The 15,834-nt window shown below is 41.3% G+C and overlaps 1 protein-coding gene across 4 annotated transcripts in view; it reads left to right on the plus strand.

Moving 5' to 3' along the window:
• Positions 1-15,834, plus strand: part of SPTBN1 (spectrin beta, non-erythrocytic 1) — a 213,675-nt gene that overhangs the window by 149,426 nt on the left and 48,415 nt on the right. For all 4 annotated transcript variants that reach the window (XM_021672858.2, XM_064364095.1, XM_012477173.2 and 1 more), the window contains 5 exons: positions 5,997-6,170; positions 9,985-10,076; positions 11,392-11,472; positions 11,872-11,987; positions 15,232-15,344. In XM_021672858.2, coding sequence (XP_021528533.1) covers positions 5,997-6,170; positions 9,985-10,076; positions 11,392-11,472; positions 11,872-11,987; positions 15,232-15,344 — 576 coding nt within the window. The remainder of the gene's footprint in view (positions 1-5,996; positions 6,171-9,984; positions 10,077-11,391; positions 11,473-11,871; positions 11,988-15,231; positions 15,345-15,834) is intronic.

Raw genomic sequence — 15,834 nt, forward strand, 5'->3', positions numbered from 1 at the left:
GGTGTGGAATGTCTCATACATGTTTCCTGTTTGTGGGGAGGAGATTCTGAGAGGACCACTTTTTCTGCTGCATTCATTTGAATATAAGTCAGACAAGTGATTATTTGAGATCAAGCTTTCAGGATGAAGTCTGAAAGAACATTGGTTATGTCCTACTGGTTGGAGCCTGGGAAGGTACCGACAGTCCCCATCTATTCATTATTCTCTTCCTTAACTTCTCATAATTCCATCCACACACTCCCTCTGCCCTCTTGGAGGGAGACTTATGAAAATGGCTGGTGCAGTTAAAAGTTTCTGTCCCCCTTGGTCTGCAGTTCCCATCATGAAGATACTTTCTTTGTGGTGGAAATAGCACACGTAGGTGGATCACTCACAATTTCACTGCTCAGGTACACAAACTGACAAGAAATGAGAGGGAAAGGCCCCTAAACAGCCAAAAAATGTCAGAAGCCCCTGTATCTTTCTTAGAGGCAGTTAATCTCCATCTCTGAAATTTGAACTGTTTTGAGCCAGGAACTTCGTCCAATCCAGAAACCACCTGGATATGAGAAGAAAACGGGCTGCTGTGAGTTATCACTTTCTCAGCAGTGAGAAATGACAGCTGATCCAAGAGACGAAAGGAAAAAACGAAAAGAGCACACGTGAGAGCCATATGCAGAGTTCTGCTGACTCCTGGCTGGGAGAGCAGCTCCACCTGCCTCGACAAGGGCTACGTTCATTCCACCGGCATCCTTTTCTTGTACAGGAGAGTAATCCTGTCTGGGCCAGCTTTAGGAGGCTGATGAATGTACCGTGGAAAGAGAGCACCAGTGTCACCTCAGACAGCACTTGCAGAATCAGAGTCACAGAATTTTAGATTAAGCCCACCCCTTTCTACTTTATATCTATTTTTTCTACTTCATTAGATTGCTTGATTTTGATGTAACCTGGCATAGCACAAATAGCAGATTCTAGCATTTCCCACATACCCGAATTAAAATCATTCTGAAGTTTCTGAAGGCAGAATCCACCTCCCTTTTCTTTTTTTGGGGTAAGTAGGATATCACAATAATTTCCATTGCCATTATAGTCGGGTTCTGCATCTGCAGATTTATCTGACCACAGGTAGAAAATATTCAAGGGAAAGAACTATGAAAAATAACAATACAGAGATAAAAAATGATACAATTTTAAAAAAAATACAATATAACAACTATTTACATAGCATTTACATTGTATTAGTTACAAATAATCTGGCCATGATTTAAAATACATGGGAGGAGGTCAGGTGGGGTGGCTTATGCCTGTAATCCCAGCACTTTGGGAGGCTGAGGTGGGCAGATCATTTGAGGTCAGGAGTTCGAGACCAGGCTGGCCAACATAGTGAAAGCCTGTCTCTACTAAAAATACAAAAATTAGCTGGGTGTGGTGGCAGGCACCTGTATTCCCAGCTACTTGAGAGCTGAGAGCAGGAGAATCCCTTGAACCCAGGAGGTGGAGGTTGCGGTGAGCTGAGATCGTGCCATTGCACTTTAGCCTGGGTGACAGAGCGAGACTCTTGCTCAAAAAAAAAATTAATTAATTTTATTTTAAAAAGTATATGGGAGGATGTGCATAGGTTATATGCAAATACTGTGCCATTTTGTATAAGCAACTTGAGCACCTATGGATTTTGGTATCCTTGGGGGTACTGGAATCAATCCCCTGTGGATACCAAGGGACAATTATATTTGAAAATAAAATTTGCTACTTGTGGTAGGCCTCTGCATGTAATCTTATTTCCTCAGGGTCAACAACATTCTTCTGTTTTTGCTTGTCCTTTTTTATAGGAGAAAAGAAAATGAAAAATAATCTGAGACTGGGCAGACTCAAAATGGCCACTTGTTACCCAAGTAACTTTCCTTTCGTGCGTTTTCCATGTAGCACATAGCTGAGGATCTTAAGTACCCAAGGGAAAAGCAGGGGATGGACAAGACACTAAGGTGTGGCTGACTGCTGCCTTTACCTGTGTGTGCCTGAGTTGCTGCAGCCTGGCCTCCTTTCCCTGGGGAGGTCAGATCAGCACACACCACGCCCAGTCTGTCTGTCGGCATTCAGTTCACTCTGCACATAACTCTGTGCTCAGAACTGAACCAAAGACGCCCGAGAATACAGAAGTATAAAGCTTCATTCTTGCTCTCAGGAAGCCAGCAGTCTAGTTGGAAGTAATAAGAGTGATAAATGAAACAATAGCAAAATAATTAGTTCCTGGGCTCTGTGGTCCACACCATTAGTTGTAGAGTTGTGAGGAAAGGGAGATCTGTGAGAACCAGAATGATTGGAAATGGGAAATGTCTCCAGGAAGGAAAGATGGGCTTTGGCCCGAGTCTTGGAAGGTAGGTAGGTGTGATAAGGTCAAGAGACTGGGGAGTCAGGACGACAGGTCACTGGGTGAGTGCATTCTTCTACATGTGGATGTGTGCATCCTGGTGGCATCTTTATGAGATGATGACATCCACTTGAGGTGCAACCTCTACTAGAGGGGGAGTGATGGGAAATAGAGAGGAAGGAGAGATGGATGATGTCAGATGAGTGAGAACATGAGCTTGGTGTTGGTACAACAGATAATAGAAACTCATTTTTATGTGTATCTGTGCATCTGTGTGTGTGTGTGTGCGCGCGCGTGCATAGTGGACCCTTGAACAAAGCAGGGGGTTTCGGGGCACTAACCCCATGCTGTTGAAAATCTTCCTATACGTGTGACTCCTCCAAAACTTTTAATAGCCTACTGTTGTCTTATCAATAACATAAACTGTCAATTAACACATATTTTGCATGTTATATATATTACATTACTGTAGTCTTAAGCTAGGGAAAAGAAAATATTTTTAAGAAAAGGAAGAGAAAATACATTTAACTGATTCATTAATTAGAAGTGGATCGTCATAAATGTCTTCATCCTTGTCTTCACGTTGAGTAAGCTGAGGAGGAAGAGGAGGGAGGGGTTGGTCTTGCCATCTTGGGGTAGCAGAGGTGGAAGAGGTAGAAGGGGAGGCAGAAGAGGCAGGCACACTTGGTGTAACTTTATGGAAATATCACAAGCATTCTTGAATAATTGGAACCCTTGGAACAAATTCAGTTTGTTTTCTGGTACTGTTTCTTCTACATCCTCTTCCTCATCATTTGTCATCTGTTCGGAGGCACCCATTTTCATCAAGTCATCTTCTGCTAATTCTTCTGATGTGGTGTCTGTTAGCTCTTGAATTTCTCCAAGATTCAAATCATGAAAACCTTCACCACTCTACCTTTTTGCCATATCTAAAACCTCTTTCATAATTTCCTTCATTGGCTCTGTCATAAGTTCTGTGAAGCCATGTATAACATCTGGACATCGTTTTCTCCAGCAGGAATTTATTGTTTCAGGCTTGATGGCTTTCACAGCTTTTTCTGTAACAATGATGGCATCTTCAGTGGTGTAATCCTCCCAGACTTTCATGATGTTCTCTCTATTGGAGATTCTATTCCATAGCATTAACAAACCTTTCCATAGAGTTCTGTGTCTAATGAGCCTTACAAGTCTTTATGACCCCTTGATCTAGAGGCCAAATTAGGGATGTTGTGTTTGGGGGCCAGTAGACCATGTCAGTGCCTTCAGTGTACACTGAAGGAGCCAAAGCATCAGTGGAACAAATTCAGAAAACGAGTTGTCATTGTCCAGGATTTCTCTTTGTACACCAAAAGACTGGCAGCTGGTATTTATTTTTTCCGTTCAAGGCTCAAAGGTAGCAACTTTATGGATAAGGGCAGTCCTGATTATAAACCCAACTGCATTTGCACAGAACAGTATAGTTAGCCTGTCTTCCTGCCTTTAGTCCTGGTGCTCACCTCTCTTTCTCCTACTAGACTTTTGTGGCATTTTTTTTTTCCAGAACAGAGCACTTTCATCTGCATTAAAAACCTGTTGAGGCAGATAAACTTTTTCCTCAGTGATTTTTTTAGTGGCATCTGGGAACTCATCTGCTGCCTCTTGGTTAGCAAAAGTTTTGCTTCTCCCAATTCCTTGGCCTTTTTTAAGCCAAACTTGTTTCTGAAATTATCAAACTGGGAGCTCTGTGAACCTTTGCTTGTTCTGAGGTCTACCCAATTAAAAATTAATAAATAAATAGTCATGCCAGCCTTTCTGGCATTATATTCTCCAGCCTTAGATATTTCACCTTCCTATGCTTTTAAATTGTCCTATGATGACTTCACTTTTTCTTAAATCATATTAGTCTTTAGATATGCCTCTCATATGGTAATCCTGCACTTATATAAAAGATGCATTTTTTATTTTTTATTTTTAGAGATGGGGTTTTGCCATGTTGCCCAGACTGGTCTCAAAACTCCTGGGCACAAGCAGGTCTGCCTGCCTCGGCCTCCCAAAGTGCTGGGATTATAGGCGTGAGCTGCCGCACCCAGCAAAAGCTGCATTTTCCATGTGAGATGAAAAAATATTTCACAAAAAGTGCAAGGTCTTTGTGCTGATGTAGCTTCAGGGATGGCTTCACAAATTTCCTTTTCTTTTTTTAGTCTTCCAGTGGTGGGCCACCACAACTGTAGACCAGTCTACAATACATAGCAAGCATTCAGCCTTTTCTTGTAATGTCATGACTTTTCTCTGCTTCTTGGGAGTACATCCAGCATCACTAGTGGTACATTTTTTAGGTTTCATTATATTACTCAAGGTTTACAGTATTGCACTAGACACTGAAAAATACACAAGAACTGTGAGAGATCACTTTTTACAATGATACCCAATTTATTAGAGATACCATGTGGAGATGATTAGCGTCGCAGGCATTTTAAGTGGGCACTCAGAATACTTGAGCTCATCGCCATAGGAATTAGAGATGGCTCTGAAATGATTACAGTAGTACAGTATGTACCGATATTTAATACTGCACAAATGGTGCCATTACAGTCTGTGTTTGTTTTGATAATTGTAACTTTATGATAGATTTGTATATATTTTATGGTAGTAAATGATAAAATAAACATCCACCTATGTTTTATGCACTCATGACATACCATTTTCTTAATTTTTTCGATATTTCTAGGCTATGCCATTCATCTTTTTTTCAAATTGTCACAAATCTCTAAAAAATTTTCCAGTATATTTATTGAAAAAAATCCATGTGTAAGTGTACTTGCATGGTGTAGGCCCATGTTGTTCAAGGGTCAACTGTGTGTGTGTGCATGTGTGTGTTTGTATCTAGTATATTTTTGTAGATGTGTATATACTTTTATAGTAGATGTATATATACTTTTATAGTAGATAGTGTACTTTATAGTGTATGTATATATACACATATCCATTGTATACTCTCTCTATATATGTTTTTTGCTTTATTTAAAATGTTCACCTTCCAAGGGCCTCTTTTATATTTTGATGTAACTGGATAAAAGGAAGAAACATTTGGGGTGTTTAAATTGGACTACACTCTTTTTTTTTTCACTTTTCCTCCTCTTTTCAATAAGTTACACCTTTTTACTTAACCTTCACCCCATCCTTCTGCACACAACCACCACTTGGAAATTCCTCTGATTTGATGGCTGTGTTCCCTGTTTTCATTCTGAGCCAACCTTAAGGGTTGCCAGCAGATGGCAAACCTAGTTTTACATTTCAAGTAAACAGAAAATTCTCACAGATGTTTGTCATGCAGTTGCAAAAAAATTGTATGAATGGTAGCAGTAGCGCTGAAATTCTCCATGAGAATTGGATTCTCTCTTCCCTGAACTTCCCTGAACAAATGTTCATGTGTAAACTGTAGCTCCACAATTAATCTCTAAAGAGGAATCAGTTACCATCCCCTTAAGTAAACTTTTCTTCTGTGGCTGTCAAGTAAATACCATCCTTGGACTTAATGAATACACGAGTTAATGTTCTGGTCCATGTAGGAGAGTACTGTATGAATGGCCACATGTGACTAGGCAGTAACTCGAGGCTCATCTCTATTCTGTTGGGTGATATGTCTCCGCCTCTGCTCTTCTATTTGTAGCCTAAACCCACCAAGGGACGAATGCGCATCCACTGCCTAGAGAATGTAGACAAGGCCCTTCAGTTCCTGAAGGAGCAGAGAGTCCATCTCGAGAACATGGGGTCCCATGACATCGTGGATGGAAACCACCGGCTGACCCTTGGCCTCATCTGGACCATCATCCTGCGCTTCCAGGTAAGGGTCTCTGCCCAGTGATGCTTAGAACTTAGGCCGACCTCTCAGGTATGAGCATCCTTGTAGAGCTGGCCTCCCCACCTCAGAGGGACCAGGAAGACCAGGTTGAAAGCATGTCTGAGAGTCAGGTGTGTCATAATCCACCCCTCAGAATTGAATGCTGCCCCATAGGCATGTGGAAGCTACTACATCCTACTACAATTTTACTAGCCCCTGATGGTCTCAGTGGCCCAGAGCCTTCTAGACTGTATCCCAGCCCACCATTTTGCTGGCACCTGCTTTAAATGTCTGGTCTCTGCTGCTTGGCTTTCAGGAGCAAAGGTATAAGGAGGGGGCCAATGCTAGGTTATTAGCACTAGACTGCCTCAGCTTCACTCACCTGTGACATGTGTTACAGAATATTTTTAGGAGAAGCTGTTGAGGGTTATGGCATGTGTGTGGGCTCCATTTTCACCTTCTCATTCTCTTTGGATGTGAGGAAGAGGTTTGCAGGAGGAAAATACAAAACTCTTAAGTTTCTTTGAATTGTTGACGATTATATGAGTTTTGTTATACTTGAGGGGGAAGGCTCTAAGTATAGAAGTATTTTAAGCCAAAAGGTACTTTCAAGGTCGTTTTGTTCACTTCTTTTACTTTATGAAGAAATCAGGGACCCAGAGAAGTTTGAAACCTTGCCCCTGATGACACAGCCAGCCAGGGCTACAGTGGATGCCTCTGACCCCTTAAGAGAGAGCACTCAGCCTTTTGGGACTGTGCAGCATCACTGGCCTGATTACTGGTTCTTTCTCCAGGCACATGCTTCATGCTCATGCATTCCAATTAAAATTGGAAAGGCAGGAAAAACTTTGTACCATAGTGTCAGGTTTCTCTGCAAACAAATATTCTAACAGTCCTGTCTTCTCAGTGACTATGTTCTTTTGCCATTCCTTCCTGTTCTGCCCTTTAATAAAGATCTGCTTGATTTTTTGGGGTAAACAAAAACCTCACACAAAAAGGAAAAATGGAAAATCAAATTATAACTGGTTTTGTTTTCTTATTGAAACTCGGAAATCAGCCTGTGACCAATTCTTCTTCCTTCTCACTTGCCCTAGGATTGGGCTTCAGGTAGTGTTGTGAATATATATGTGGGAGAAAGGGGTAAGGGACTAGAATGAGTTACAGGAAGAAACAACTTCCTAACTGGCTAGTTCCCAAGCTGGCTGATCATCTGATGCTATTGGGAAGGGCTTTTAATAATTCAGGTTCCCAGGGCCCAGCCCCAGTAACTCTAATTAAGTAGGTCTGAGGAGAGAACCGCTCTTGAGGATGGTGCAGCCTCATTAAAGGAGTTAATTACAGCAATCAAGGACATTTTTTTCCCCAAACAGATCTCTTATATTTCTGTCATTTAGTTCCTGAATGATTTGAAAATGGAGTAGCCATTGAATCCACTAATTACTTCTCTTGTGTGTTATGCCAGCAGAGGTGAAATTATTAGCAGGACACTCCTCAAGCTTCACCCTGGTTTTATGGAGTAAAATGTTGTACTTCTGTTACCTTTGGCCTGCAATAATCAGAGTGTGGAAGGGCATCCTGACTGTGGGCTGTCTTGACAGCGGGTGAGCGCCCAGGTCAGGGAGCTGGCACACAGCCCTTTTCAGGATCCTCAGTGTGAATTGCATTGAGTCATTGACTAATTCACTTCCTGCCAGCTTGCCTGTTCATATACTTCAACTTATAAATGCTGATGTGTATTTTCTCCCTTTCTGTTGAGGTGAGAGGCATAGACTGCTAATGTTACTGCATGGCCTGAAGTGTTGGTGTCTGGCATGACTCAGCTTTCTCCAGCAGCTTTATTAAATCATTACCTATTCTACAAAAATAATATGATTATGAATCCAAGGCCCAGCTCCTCGGTTAAGCTTTCCTGTGTATCTACAAGGATCTCTCCTTCCCCCCAGCTCCTAAATATGTGGTTTTACAAGTTCCCTGTGTGTGTGTGTGTGTGTGTGTGTGTGTGTGTATGCGTGGGTGCGTGCGTGTTCTCTCACTGCTGCCAAGATATGGCCTGCCCTATATGTGCATAGAGGTGTCCATTAAATACTGACAATGACACAGATTTTATGATGCTACCCCTTTAAAAGAGAGTAAAAGGGCTGGGTGTGGTGGCTCATGCCTGTAATCCCAGCATTTTGGGAGGCCAAGGCAGGTGAATCACTTCAGGTCAGGAGTTCAAAACCAACCTGGCCAACATGACAAAACCCTGTCTCTACTAAAAACACAAAAATTAGCCAGATGTGGTGGCACGCACCTGTAATCCCAGTTACTCGGGAAGCTGAGGCAGGAGAATTGCTTGAACTTGGGAGGCAGAAGTTGCAGTGAGCCGAGATTGCACCACTGCACTCCAGCCTGGGCTACAGAGATTCTGTCTCAAATTAAAAAAAAATATATTAAAGATGGTAAGAAACTGGAGTGGAAGTATCTAAGTTTACCTGGTTTAAATAGGGAGCTGTCTTCATTTCAGAAGGGTAGGCCTTGTTTCTATATGGGCAAATCTGGAAACAGATACCCTTCTTCTCCCAGAAGCATAAGAAAGCCAATGGTTTACTTTGTAAAGTTGCAGCCTAAATTCCTGGTGAGCCTATCTCTCGCCCCTTGAGTGAGGGTTGTTCTTCCACATTCCCTTTCTGCACTTGAGCAAATGATCCTAATATTAGAGACTGGGGTTTATGTAAACTCAGGCTTCACCTTCTTACCACAATTAAAATTAGATTTTTTTTTTAAATGTAGTTGTCTCAATTTGAAGGTGCTTTTCGTAGTTGAAAGTTTCTGACTTTTTAATCCTGTATTTATATATTTTGTCTTCCTCATTCTCTCTTTCAAAAAAATTCTGGGAAGTGTTTGTAGATTGAATGGAGTGAAGGGTTGTGGGGAGTGTGGCAGAGCAGAGAAGCTTAAAATGGCTACAGCCGGAGGTGATGGATGGACTCCTGGCCAACACTTCCACTCCTGATTCCATTCCACATTTTATATACAAGAGGACACTTTCATATAATAGACAAAAGTATATTTGGAGCATTTGTCTAAAATCATATAGTTGGCAGTTAGCACCTACTCTAAGAACTAACATTCATGGACCCTTATTATGAACTCAGTACTTCATTGTATCATTTAAGTGCATAACAGTGCTGTGAGATTAGCCACTGTCATTATTTCCCTTCCTCAGATGGGGAAGCTGGTGAACTTGCCCAAGGGCACATGGTAGGTGATGAAGCCTGGGTTCACATCCAGGCAGTCTGACTTTCGTGCCAGCTGACCAGGCTTTGTGTATAATGTTACACATATGCTGCCTCTGAGCGGCTTGTGAATGCACACCACGGAAGCACAGCATTTAAGCACACGCTTGCTCTAGTAGTTTGGAAATGGTGCACACAGTGCCCTCATCAGTGAAAGTTGCAACCGGTATGAAAAATGTTTACTTATGAAAAATCAAACTCAGCCTTTTTTGAGGGTCTGGTGAGATTCCATATGCACCGTATGAACCGCTGTGCTTCGAACTGGAAAGATGGGCTGTCTCAGGGGTAGAAATGACTTCTGATAGGTGCTGGGAAATCCCTTCAGCCTTCTGTCTGTGTGAAGTAGAAAACCTAGTTCTGGTTGTGTTTCTGGAGTGAGCCCAGACTTCAGGAAGCAGTTTTCATTGATAGGGTAGATTGTTTGCAGGGCGAGGCTTTGAGCTACAGTTTATTCTTTATGTATATGCAGACCTGTTCTTCAGTGGTTCTGTGAGGCAACTGACCCATCTATTTGTCTAATATTTCTTTGTAAATCTTAGATCCAGGATATCAGTGTGGAAACTGAAGACAACAAAGAGAAGAAATCTGCCAAGGATGCATTGCTGTTGTGGTGCCAGATGAAGACAGCTGGGTGAGTGAACGCAGAGGGTATTGAGGCTGCTTCTTCCAGGACTGAGTTCCACTGCAGTCATCACTTAGAAGGTGTTGACAGGTATCTTTTCCACTGCTTCCATTGAGAAGTCTCGTTAACTTGTAAGCACTTGATATGATGACTTTTCAATTAGCTCTCAGAATGGAAGGAGTTCTGATTTATATTTTAGACCTGTCATGTCTTCATAATCAGTTTCCTTCTCTTTATTAAGGAATCTCCAGAGAACATTATATTTTGAATTTTAAAACCCTGGAAGCATGTTTAGGAATCATACCCATGGTATTTTAAGAATACGGTTGTTGGTTTTCTTCACCCTTTAATTTCTGTTTTGGGGAGCTTTCTTTGCACAGTAAACATTAGCATAATCTTTTAATATTATCTGTCAGCTTTCCTTTCTTTGATTTTTTTCATTGAAATTTCAGTGAAGCTGTTTTTAGAGAACTGCATCGTTTTTCTTGCTTACTAATGTTAGGACTTAACTGATACTAAGCCTTCAAGTTCTTAGCAAATTGGTTTAAGGTAATAGGTGCTTACTGAGACACAATTTTAGGTTAATTAGATTTACTGTTAGAACTACTTTAGGTATAGATGTAATTCTAATGAATATGAATTCAGAACATGAACATCAGAACTCCATCCATTCTGAGAGCTAGCTGAAAAGTCATCATGTCTGTAAAGAGCTTATGGCCTAATAAAAGGGTCAAGTCAGGTATGAACCTTTAATCAGCCACTAACATAAAGTTATTAATAGTCAGTATGGCATAGAATAGCTGATTCATTATGGGTAAGTTTCAAACATAAATTTTTCATGGAGGTACTACTTTTTACAAACTTCGTCCAATTAAGTGGCATATGGAAGAAAGAAAGCTGAGTGTCACATGAACAGATAGTCCCACCACTTCTTTATGCCAAAGTAACGTGTGACAAGGGACTGCGGGTCCTGGTGTCTTTGTAGGTGGAGTATAAAGCCAGTAGAAGTAGAGTCCTCAGAGGTATCTAGGTTGTGGTCACTTTTTCCTAAGTAAGAGTAGTATTTTAAATCTAGGACACAGTTCACATCTTTTGTGAGATTGAATTACCAAGCAAGAAAAGTTACACGGATGCATATTTTATTTTTATTTTATAGCAAGCTAGAGTTGGCGGGATATTTGTTCTGACTTGATTGTTCGTATTGATATTTACTGCTTTAGGTTTTACAATGCTTACAGACTTTTTATTAACATAGCATTTGGCAAAAGTATAAACCTTTATGTGGTAATCGTGTTGCTTTTCCCTTGTGCTTTGTCCTTGGCAGGTACCCCAATGTCAACATTCACAATTTCACCACTAGCTGGAGGGACGGTATGGCCTTCAATGCACTGATACACAAACACCGGTAAGTCCATACAAATCATGCTAGCAATTGTGGGGTAAAGTGTTGCTGTCCTTCCATAGCAGGTTTGGGTGACTTTGAATTCCCATCCATTGCCTTAGCTGTTGCACCATGATGGAAATTCCTACATTCCATGTGAGGAAAATGTGGGAGACTATGTAAATTCTTCCAAACAAAATAAACAAAACAGGTTCACCCTTAATCTTTTTTTTTTCTTGATAAACTTTGAAGTGTTTATTCAAAAATCAGGTTTCATTGTTCGATGATTCCGTAATAGTGTATTTTTAGAGTTTTACTCCACTAAGTGGTGATTTAACCTTTTTGGACTAACAATCGTGTTTCAATGATCATATTTTTTTTCAAGCCATGATTTTTGTTGTGTTCCACTGTTGTTCTGCATAGGCCTGACCTGATAGATTTTGACAAACTAAAGAAATCCAATGCACACTACAACCTGCAGAATGCATTTAATCTGGCAGAGCAGCACCTTGGCCTCACTAAACTGTTGGATCCTGAAGGTAGGGACTCAGTGGGTAACAGGTGGGATTGTTAGCATCTGTAGCGTCCAGGTGTTAATGTAAAATCTGTTTTTGTCTCAGTATGTTTCATTTGTACAACATGCTTTGGGAATTATCAAAGGAAGAGCTTAATTTTGGTTATGGGAATTTTTTGAGGATTTGTGGAAAGGATGACACTCAAAAAGGCCTTGAAAGATGAATACGATTTAAACAGAGTCTGAAGGGACCATGTGTGGGCAGAGGGACTAGCATGAACAAAGGTGTGGAACCAGGAAAGAGGAAAGTGTGCTTGAAGGACTAATAATTTGATGGGAATGGTGTTTAGGATAATAGTAGGGAATACCACTATTCCGTACTATTAGTAGATGAGCAACAGGCAATGGGGGGTCATTGAAGGTTCTTAGCAGCTGTGTTCAAAGTAGAAAAGTAGAAAACCTGGCATAGGCTCTCAGTCAATGCTTGTTGGCTGACATTTATCTGAAGGTGACAAGCAGATTGGATGAGGATGGGTGAAGACTGGAGGCAGGGGGCCTTATTACTAGGCTGTGCTTTGCTTATGAGCAAGTAAGAGTTTAAACGAGGAAGGTTCATTTGGGAAAAGGAAGTGTCAGGGTGGAAGGAGCAGCAGTCATAGTCCTTTCTTACAGCTGACTGCTTGGAGGCTGACCACATCCCATGTTCTGCATGGAACTAATCCTCCTTTACTCTGTGGGTCCCTGTGTAGCTTGGATCTGACTTGTGTGGAGCAGTCCCCCAGGCTGTAGCTCCCTTGCTTAACAAACTTCTAATTCTGGGTTCATTTCATAGTGAGCTCTCATAGGAACTTTTTCTAATTTTGAGAAGCATTTAAAATATCAGGATTTGTTTGTAGTGCTGGAGATTTGTAGATCCTCTCGGCTGTGAACAAATATTAGAGAGGGAAAAATCGTGTGTATGTGAGTGAAAGTTTAAAGTTCTTATAAATATAGAACAGGAAGTTTACCTCCCCAAGGGTAGATCAAGGTCATGAGGCTGCCATGCAGGCTTCTTGCTATTTTCCAGTGCATCAGATTCACTGATATGTTGGCTACAGGAAGCTGAGAGAAAATTATCTTTGTGCTAACCCATTAAATGATTTCTCAATATAAACAGAAAACTAAAATTCCTTGGGTTTTGATAAATCTTCGTGCTTAACCCCTACCTTACTATGGGAAGGAATTTTTCCTTAGCCGTACTTCTTTGTGCTTTAATAAAGAACCTTTTTTTCCTATCACAGTGACAACATTTTTTAATAACTTACTCGTTAGTTAATCTTTCTAATCACTGCCCAGTCTGAAAGGGAGATTGATGTTTCCCAGATTATAAGACAAGGAGCTAAAAAAGGCAGCTGATATCACTTTTGTCCTGTGAGTTTGATCTTGATTATTAGTTGTCGAGTGCCCCAAAGAGCATTGGGTAAAATATACTTGTAGACAACTTAAATAAAAAGTTTTGCTTGCTCACTTCTTTGAATTATGTAGACATTTTGTGTTGATTGAATTGGATGCCTACACTGGCATTTTTTTCTGGCTGCCCTCCAATTCACTCTCCTTTGTGCACACTTTGACAGGTTGAGCAGACACAGGAGCCCTGGGGTAGGGAACAGTAGCTATGATTCTGGCCCTTACCACCACTGGCTGCCTTAGTGACCCTGGGCAGGAAGTGTGCCAGCCTTGTGTCCTAATGTTGTGTTTAAATAAAGAGAAACAGTCTTGCTCCATACAAGGCTATCAGGGGCGGCAATAGAAATGGAGGTGTGTGTATGAATGTGTATTGACAAAGAGCCTGATAATATCTGTTAAGAGCTGTCCTGTGTGTTCTCTTCGCAACCTAGCCCAAGTTGAGTGCTTTACTCAATATTGCCAAACTTCAAAGACTTGCCATTTTAAGTTGTTTGTTGCTTCTCTCAATACCTATTTATTGACCACCTACTTTGTGCAGGACGACACAGTGGGAAGGTGGGAGGTAGAGTGGTATAGGGGCTTCCCAGAACAGGCTTCTACCCTTGGGGACTGAGTTTTGTAAGGCATACAAAACATGCATAAAAAATCATAACCTGCCAAAAAGTGGACTGCGTGTCCATACAAAGCCCTAAGGGAATAGAGGAGGGAGACCATAATTTCAGCTGTAGGGATCATAAATGGTTGTGTTGGGTGGTAATTTTTGAAATGGACCTTGAAGGATAGCAAGAAAGTTGTGGGGTCACGAAAGTTATTTCAGACAAAGGAAAGTCATGAGTAAAGGAAGGCATATTGAAATCTATGTGGTGTGTATAGGAAATCGTGAATGGTCAAGTTTGATTCAGAGATACAGTGCTAGATGCAGCGGCTTACACCTGTGATTTCAGCTACTTAGGAGGCTGAGGTGGGAGGGTTGCTTGAGCCCTAGAGTTTAAGGCTGCATTGAGCTATAATCATGTCACTGCATTCTAACCTGGGCGACAGTGAGACCCTGTTTCAAAAAATTTTTTAAAATAAGGGATACAGTGCCTGAGAGATAATAGGCTAAAGAATTTAGAAATGTCTCAAATGATGCTTGACACTTGAAAGAAGCCTGGTGAATATTTGAGAAATTGATGGAAAAAAGGGAAGGAAGGTTATAGCCAGATTATAGGGGACTGAAACGCCTATATTTTATTCTTCAGACTGAGTAATTTTGAGCTAGGAGCAACTGTATTCACAGCTGTGCTTCTGGAAGATCAATCTGGGTGCACTATGTGAAGGAAATTGAGTATTAGGGAAAGCTGGTGGAGGGAGCCATTATTTCAGGTCTGGTTATGTGACAGGATATGGGTCTGAACCATGAATGACAATAAGGATTCCATAAATAAGGGTCATCCCAACTCAGACTCAGTGACTAGATGCTGAATACTGGTAACAAGGAGATAAAGATATCCAAAGACTGAGTGACAGGGGGACGGTGCTGGTCCTGTAGGTAGAAATGAGGACTCTAGAAGAGCAAACACAGTGTGGTGGTGAGGCAAGAAGAGGAATATGTGTGTATGTAGAAGGCATTTCATGAATATTCACATAATAAAGGAATCAGTGAGATGATTTTACCTTGTTATTTAAGGTTATTATCCTTGTAAATAATGCACTGACAGCAGAACGCTTAAGTACAAACATAAAGACACTGCTCTGTTCCGTGTTGACCAGCAGTTTGTTCCTGCTGCCTGGGTGGGGCACAGTAGCATGCAGCACACTGAACAGTCTTCTCTGGGTTGCAGACATCAGCGTGGACCACCCTGATGAGAAGTCCATAATCACTTACGTGGTGACTTATTACCATTACTTCTCTAAGATGAAAGCTTTGGCTGTTGAAGGAAAACGAATTGGAAAGGTGAGCTCATGCCATTTTTGTGAGTTGTGAGACATAATTAGGATTTATTGAGCCCTCATTCTCCCATCCACTCATAAAGTTTGCCAATAGCAATCTGTAGTGGACTCTCCAGATGGTAGGGAAGTTGGCAGAAGCCTCTTCATCCTGAAGGGTAGGTAACGAGGTGGGAGAGATGACCACTATATTCAGGAAAGGATCTGAGGGCTATCTAAAACCCAGAAATGTTCTTCTCCTCAACCTCTCCAGGAAATTGGGTATTGGAAATCTGACTGAATTGGCTACTGTCATGGGTGTGATATCCTACTTACCACAGTTGAAAAGGCCCCAGTATTATGCTTTCTGCTTTTCGTTTGGCTGATGTTCACCTACCATGTTTTCAAAACACCTCAGACCAGATGACTGTGTCATCTCAATGCAGTGGAGTCGATAATGGGCATTTATGGGACAGGACCAAGCTAAATAGAGACCTTTTTGTTTTTCTAGGGATTTC

The sequence above is a fragment of the Aotus nancymaae genome, unplaced genomic scaffold (genome assembly GCF_030222135.1).
Source record: "Aotus nancymaae isolate 86718 unplaced genomic scaffold, 86718_ANA_hifiasm-v0.15.2.pri h1tg000057l, whole genome shotgun sequence".
In the NCBI taxonomy this organism is placed as follows: Eukaryota; Metazoa; Chordata; class Mammalia; order Primates; family Aotidae; genus Aotus; species Aotus nancymaae.